At 42.7% G+C, this 7745-nt stretch overlaps 1 protein-coding gene across 1 annotated transcript; it reads left to right on the top strand.

Moving 5' to 3' along the window:
• The first annotated feature begins 1800 nt into the window (after positions 1-1800).
• On the top strand, positions 1801-7219 carry ZNF281 (zinc finger protein 281). Its single transcript, XM_048498036.1, has one exon. The coding sequence runs from the start codon at positions 2189-2191 to the stop codon at positions 4913-4915; it is 2727 nt and encodes a 908-aa protein (XP_048353993.1). The 5' UTR covers positions 1801-2188; the 3' UTR covers positions 4916-7219.
• The last annotated feature ends 526 nt before the right edge of the window (positions 7220-7745 follow it).

Below are 7745 nucleotides of genomic sequence, written 5' to 3'. Positions count from 1 at the left end.
GTCTCAGAGCTGATGTGAGTATCAGAGTAGGACCAAGAAACAAATCCCAACTCTAATGTGACTCTCACTTAATAACCTTGGTCCATGCATACTCTTGTAGCTTAATCTAACTCACAGGGTTGTTGTGAGGATAAATTGAGAAGGGAGAACAATGTATGTTGCCATTAATTCCTTAATGGAAGGGCTGGATAAAAATGTGCTAAATTTTTACTATTGGTTCAATATAGAGAACTCCTCCTATGTAAAATATTTAATGTAGATTCCCAGCCCATTTTCAGAAACATGGTGAGAGGCTGTGGGTGGCTGTGCCTGTGAATCAGTGTAGAGCAGTACGGATCAAATACAGACAGCCTAATACAACAAATTCAGTATTCATAAGATTAAATCAAATTCTATACAATTTTTTAAAGTCCCTAGTACTAGTGACTTAATATTCATTGGGTAGACCATTGGAAGGAAAAAGCAGATTTATTTCCTAGTGAGCAGTTGAGAAGCATACTGCTAAAGACTAGTTAAAATACATTTTCATAACTTGAAGTGTAAGAGGCTCTATCTAGAATCTGCCTAAGGGAACCTACCCCCCCCCCCCATCTCCCCTGTGAGAGATTTATTTAAACAAATACAATATTTTCTATGCATAATAATCCGGATCTTTGAATGACCATTTTTTGTACAATAATATGCAATGTGCATATATGCCCCAGTATTAATGGGATATAGAAGAAAACATAAATGAACAGAATTTCATGGAAAGACAAATTGCTTCTTTATTTAAAATATTTATATCTTGCTCTCAAAGTGGGTAGAAAAGATGGACCCTTAAAATGGGTTGCAAGAAATTAAAAAACACAAATCACTCCATAAAACTGGAAAGAGTGACTTAGTCCAACCAACCATCCTTGATAGATGCTTATCCAATCTCCTCTGAAGAATGTCTGGGACATTGTGCAATGTTCGTTAGTAATTTGTTGTATTACTCAATACTGGCCTTTCAGTCAGGAAGTATTTCCTGGCCTCCAGCTGCTTTAATCTCTCTTGGAAGTGTTTTAGATATTTAAATCAATTTGGCAATATAAATGCTGGCTTGATCGTGAAACTCAACCGTTGGCTACAATTCCAGAGGTGCAGCAGTTTGTGTGTGCTTGCAGCAAAAATTAACAGTCCTCTCTTGGCACCTTGAAGTTGAACAAGTTGTTATGTTCACCTTACTTCTCTCTCCCAACCACTCCAATAATGCGGAGAGACAAGGATGCACTATGACAAATTACCTTGAAATTCAGAAGAAAGCAAAATAACTCTGAAAACTTGTTCGTCTTGAAGGTGCCACAAGACGTCTGTTCGTTCAGTAGCTTCTCTTAGTGGCATTCTTTAACCAAATGCCCAGGTCCTTTTTCGGGTCTCCACAGCATGCATACATTAATGGGGAATTTAAGGTTGTCATCACATCTACTGAAATAAGCCCCACTGAAATAAGCAGAACCTCAAAATTCACGCGCTCAGGAGTGGGATGGGAAGGATTTTTTTGTGAGTGGACCAACTGTGCATCTAGTGTGATTCCACCCCCTTCCCCCACCACTTTGACCATATGTGAGGCTACACACTTTTGCACCCGCGGGAAAGAAATAACTGTATTTATTCTCGTGCGCCGGTTAGAGAGGTCGATTGACAGCAGAGAAACTAACCAGAAAGGCGAAATACAGAAAGAGGGGGCGGGCCAAAAAAAGGAGGAAAAAAAACCCAAAAGGTGGTCCATGCGCGCCTGCGCCCTCTCGCTTAACCCCCTCGCGCAGTTGCCCTCCTGCCCGGGCAATCCTCCCCAGCATGCCGTGCGGCGGCGCATGTGCAGTGCGGGCCTCAGTGGATCAGCGGCTGCGGGGGGGGACTCTGCTAATTCCATTGTGGAGCGGAGTCGGCGATATTTGTAACTGGAGGCGGCCGTGAAGGAGAACTGCGGCGGAGGCGAAGGCTGGGCCGGGCGGGGCCGAAGGATGCGCAGCCGGGCGAGCGGGCGCTGAAGCAGGACGAAAGAAAGGGCGGAGAGCGAGCGGCCGGCCGGCCAGCCAGCCAAGCAGCCGGCGGGCGCGGGTGAGTGAAAGCGGTGCCCGGCCGGCGGAGCAGTCACAGCGGAGGGCCGCGCCTCCTCCGTCTCGCCCTTCCCGGCTGTTTCCCCATCCCCCGAGGGCAGAGTATGAAACTGGGCAGCGGCTTCCTGGGCGGCGGCTCCTCCAAGCGGGCGGCAATGGAGCCCACCTTCCCCCCCAGCATGGTCATGTTCAACCACCGCCTGCCGCCCGTCGCCAGCTTCACCCGTCCGGCCGCGCCCCCCCAGCATTGTGGGCTGACGCCCGCCTCGTCTTCTTCCTCATCGTCTTCCTCCTCCTCTTCGACCTCCTCCTCCTCTTCTTCTTCCTCCTCCTCCACGATGACGACTGCAACGGTCGCTGAACCCCCCGTCCCGCCTCCCCACCCTCAGGGCATGACTTTCAAGAAAGAGCCGGTAGGGGGCTTCCCTCTCAGCGCAGCCTGCTCCACCTCAGCCACTTCCTCCTCTTCCTCCCAAAGGAGTCCTTGGGGCTTCTTCCAGTCTCTGGTGAACATCAAGCAAGAGAAGCCCAGTGACCAGGAAGAAGAGGAGCACCACCACCATCATCACCACCACTACGGGGGCCTGTTTGGAATAGCTGGGGAGGAGCGGCACCCGACGCTTGCCGGCGCTGCTGTCGGTGGAGGAGTGGAAGGGGCCAGCCAGAGCGTCATCCAGGATCTCAGCCTTTTCCACCATTTGCACCACCATCCCCACAGAGGAGACTTGCTGCTGGGCATCAGGACTGGTGGTGACGTGGGGCCTACTGGTTTGGATGAGCCCAAGCATGATGCCCAGACCAGGAAGATGAAGAGGCCAAAGTCAGAATCTCAGGGAATCAAAGCCAAGCGGAAGCCAAGTTCTTCATCCAAGTCCCTTGTGGCAGGAGATGGAGAAGCCGCCATGCTGTCCCCTAGCCAGAAACCTCATGTCTGTGAACACTGCAGTGCTGCCTTCCGGAGCTCTTATCATCTACGGAGGCATGTGCTCATCCATACTGGCGAGAGGCCTTTCCAGTGTAGCCAGTGCAGCATGGGTTTCATTCAGAAGTATTTGCTACAGAGACATGAAAAGATCCATAGTAGGGAGAAGCCGTTTGGATGCGACCAGTGCAGTATGAAGTTCATCCAGAAGTATCACATGGAGAGACACAAGAGGACACACAGCGGAGAAAAGCCATACAAATGTGAAACCTGTCAGCAGTATTTTTCAAGGACTGATAGACTGTTGAAGCACAGACGTACATGTGGAGAAGCCATAGGGAAAGCAGGTGCTGGATTGGATCCTGGGCCATCAAACCATAGCATAGGCAACTTGTCTGTGTTGTCTCAGGGAAATACAGGTTCATCAAGGAGAAAAAGCAAAGCTAAAAGTATATCTACTGAAAACAAAGAACACAAACCTTGTCATAAAATATCTGACTCTCAGATTGCATCGAATATGACCTTGCAGAATTATGCGGTGGAGATTCCTATAGTGTCTTCCAGTAGTGGTTTAATTGGCGCTGGGATCGATGAGTTGCAAAAAAAGGTGCCAAAATTAGTGTTTAAAAAAGGAAACAGGAAAAGTGCAGACAAGAGTTATCTTAATTTTATGTCACCATTACCAGAACTTCTTGGTCAGAAACAGTTGTCTGGAAAACCAGGTGGCTCTCTTGGCCTAGTTGCAAATACCAGTATAGATGCTATTGGTCTTCTCCAAGCTGCAGGTGGTAAACCAGGTCAGATAAATAGCAATTATGATGATGCCATGCAGTTTTCAAAGAAAAGAAGATATTTGCAAACTGCCAGCAGTAACAGTGCCTTTTCTATAAATGTTGGACATATGGCCTCCCAACCGTCTGTTATTCAGTCTGCAGGTGTCAGTGTTATGGACGGTGAAACCCCGTTATCTCTTATTGACTCATCTCTAAATGCTGACATCAAATCTTGTCATGACAAATCTGGAATTCCTGATGAAGTCTTGCAAAGTCTTCTAGAGCAGTATGGTCACAAGTCAGAAGGTCAAAAGGAAGATCCCTTCAATATCACTGAACAACGAGTGGACTTGCATGCCTCAGGAGAACATACAGAGATAGTTCAAGAAGAGAACCTGAGTCCTGGCTCTCAAACTTCAAGTGACAAGGCAAGCATGTTGCAAGAATACTCAAAATACCTCCAACAGGCTTTTGAAAGAACAACCAATAGCACTGGTTTTGCTTTTGGACCCAGCTTCCAATTTGTAAGTTTGTCTTCAAGCCTTCATAACCATACTTTGTTTCAAGACAAGCAAATATACACTACATCTCCACTTGAGTGTGGTTTCAGCCAATCTGTTACCTCAGTGTTGCCATCTGCATTGCCAAAGCCTCCTTTCGGGATGTTGCTTGGATCTCAGCCTGGTTTTTACTTATCTGCTTTGGAGGCAACTCATCAACAGTTGACTCCGTCACAAGAACTAGATGATCTGATAGACTCTCAGAAAAACATAGATTCTTCATCAGGCTATCAGTCTACACCTCAAAAGTTGAATAGCCAGAAGGAACAAAAAAACTTGGAATCTTCAACAAGCTTTCCAATACCATCTCAGGAGCTAGCTAACCAGATAGATCCTCAGAAGGACTTAGAGCATAGAGCAACATACCAGATAGAGACCTTCGCACAAGCATTTGGTTCTCAGTTTAAGACGGGCAGCAGGGTGCCAATGACTTTTATTGCTAATTCTAATGGGGAAGTGGACCATAGAGTAAGGACTTCTGTATCAGATTTCTCAGGGTATACAAATATAATGTCTGATGTAAGTGAGCCATGTAGTACAAGAGTAAAGACCCCAAGTAGCCAAAGTTATCGGTAAGATTCCAAGAGTGGCTAGGCTTTGGGGTAGTCTTAATGTATTTCTTTTATTTTGATAACACTGCCATTGGAATGTTTCTACGTGATCCTAATATGAAATAATGTAACACGCCCTTTCAATGCAACTTTTCATATTTGGTTGGTGTTAACGTAATTTTAGATCAGTTTGTATTATGCTTTTTAATCAGATCAATAGACTTAATAGTTTGCATTTTTTGTGTTCATGTGACAGTGTTTAGCAATCAAACTTACATTTTTAGATTGTCAGGGAATAGCCCAAAAGTTGAAAATGCAAAAACAAAAAAACAAACAAAAAAATCTTTGTTCCTAGGATTAAGGTTTATTTTAATTGCTTTACTCTCAGGAAAATGTAATGAAGAAAGGAGATTCTGTGCATGATTAGTGTATTGGAATTTCCAATTTACAAATAAGTGGCAAATCTGTTTCACCATTTAAGAAAGGGATCTATGACATTATAAATTGCTGTCTCATATCTAGGTGATACAAAACTCTGAGAATGTTGCTACCTACATCTTCTTATTGATGTGCTTTTTTCTTCCAGATGATGATACTCATTCCAGACTGGCGGGTAGATATTCTCAGATCCTTGGTGTAAGCTTGGAATGATAGCTTTAATTCAACCAGTAATGTCCACCGCCATTTTTTTCTGAATACAGTAATTCTATAAAGAGATTTTAGTAGCAGAATCCACAGAAGGAATTTTAAGGTTGCAGTTTACTGACATTGGAATGCCAACCAAAATTAGTCATAATTTATATACTTTTTGGGATGAATTATTTATTATACATGGTTGAAAATAGCCTTCCCCAATTGGTCTGTCCTTCCCCCAGTATCTAAATATTTCTTTGCCTCTGAGGACTTTTACGTTTATCAGCTGTTATCCCCCCCCCCCCCCATTGAGCTCATCCTTCACGCTCTGCACTCCTTTCTTCTTCCCTTTAGCTTAACAGGTAGAATTTTAGGAGATATACATTCCAGAAAGTTAAACAACGTGTGTGTTTTTTGATGTCTTGTGGCATCAAAGTTAAACAATTTAAAAATTGGAATGTCCCTTTACTTTAGAAGGCCATAAAAGTTTCCATATAATACACCATGATACGGATATACTCTGTATATAAAGAGAGCCCCTAATTTGCATCAGGATCTGTTAACGTAGTTGTCAGTGTCCCCATGCAACTTTTTGGGGGTTAAAATTATGTGTGGTTATAAGGATGTGCAGAAAAAACATTCAGTCTTGGGCCTAGGTTTCAGTTCCATTCAGACACTGGATGTGTGAACCATGTCACCAGTACCCGTGTGGTTTATTGTCACCAGAACCTTTCCAATGAATTGTTGCTCAAAAGTCATGTATATTTTGTGGTACGCATTATTTATGATTTGTGCATCTGGATTAGAGCCTGTGAAGCAATGGAAACCTAGAAAAAAATGATGGTTGTTTTAAAACTGTGAAAAAACAGTTGTACTGCCCTGAACCACTTTTTTTTGCAGATTTTTTCTCATTTAGTTTTTTAATGTAATCTTGGTGATGCTTATGCAGATTTTCTTTTTCTTTTTAAAATACTTTTGGTGATGTTTCTGTCTTGTGTACTTTCTGATGACAGAAAAGTACTGGTGGTTGTTCACAGTTTTATTATGTAATTGGCCTACTGCAGGCTTCATGTATAATAAAGTAATTAACATTGTATGAGTGTAAAACACTTCTGTTACGAATGTGGTGATGCAAGAACTATGAAACTTTTAAATTGCTCATCATACCCATACTTCCCCTGTCTCTTCCCACTGAATGAACAGTCACCTTTTTACTAATGCAGAGTTAAGTAAATCCAGCTTCAGCATATCCACTTGATTATGTATTTCCTGTACTTCAAATTAGTGCTGTGAATTTCCCCTGCCATCTAGGCATAGAGCACAATTTATCACCAAGGGATGGAGTATACCTTAACCACTGTGTAATTTTTTTTTTGGGGGGGGGGTGAGTGTGTGTTCCAAAGCATTTATAATTTACTTTCTTTATATTGTATGTACTGGATAGTGCGTATGTTCTGGGATTGTTTGCTTTAGACTGACCAATTTAAAAATTTTATTCAAAGAAAAATCTGAGAAATTGTTGTATTACATCTCTGAAGGTTTTGTCTAAAAGAAAAAAAATCCCTAAAATGTTTTAAACTAAATTGCTGGAACAATAGAACAACCATAGAATAACATGCTTGCTTTTAAAGGTATTTTTATTGTAAAACTTCTTTAGGTGAACAATAAAAATTTTTTTGTTGCTTTGAAATGAAAATATTTTCTTAGTCTGGTGGTTTGACATGGCATCTTCTATTTGAATATTGGTTTTAGTATTAAAGCCTTCATTCCAGTATTAGCATAAGATAATTTTCTTAGCTTGCAGTGACAGTGACTTTTCAGGATATGAATTTTAGATTCTAACGGACATTGTTCTCTGTTTCGATAGTCTGGTACTGCATTGCCTGCGCTGAACTAGGAATAGAGCACCCTGTATCGCTGTCTGTATCGCTGTCTGAATTGGAAACTGGGTATGCAGCTAACTTCTGCTGGGATGTGCTAACTCCCTCCCTCCCCTGTTCCATTGATTGGCCTGCTCATGAGGAGTCCTGTTTTTAATGATACTGATCAGATGTTTGGGAGAAAGAGCAAACCCTTTGGCTTTTCCTGCTCTATCAAACAACTGCTTTATGTATGTTTCCATTCCATACTGTCTGTTAGCAAAGGCCCATTCTCAAATAAAAGGTGTAATTGGTTGTTACAAATGGGTTCTGAATTGGTATAGTCTTTCCTCTTTCAAGCTT

The sequence above is a fragment of the Sphaerodactylus townsendi genome, linkage group LG05 (genome assembly GCF_021028975.2).
Source record: "Sphaerodactylus townsendi isolate TG3544 linkage group LG05, MPM_Stown_v2.3, whole genome shotgun sequence".
Classification (NCBI taxonomy): domain Eukaryota; kingdom Metazoa; phylum Chordata; class Lepidosauria; order Squamata; family Sphaerodactylidae; genus Sphaerodactylus; species Sphaerodactylus townsendi.
This window is presented reverse-complemented; position numbering and strand designations above follow the sequence as displayed.

Coding starts and splice junctions, on each gene's coding strand:
- ZNF281 (XM_048498036.1), top strand. CDS start 2,189: ATGAAACTGGGCAGCGGCTTCCTGGGCGGCGGCTCCTCCAAGCGGGCG.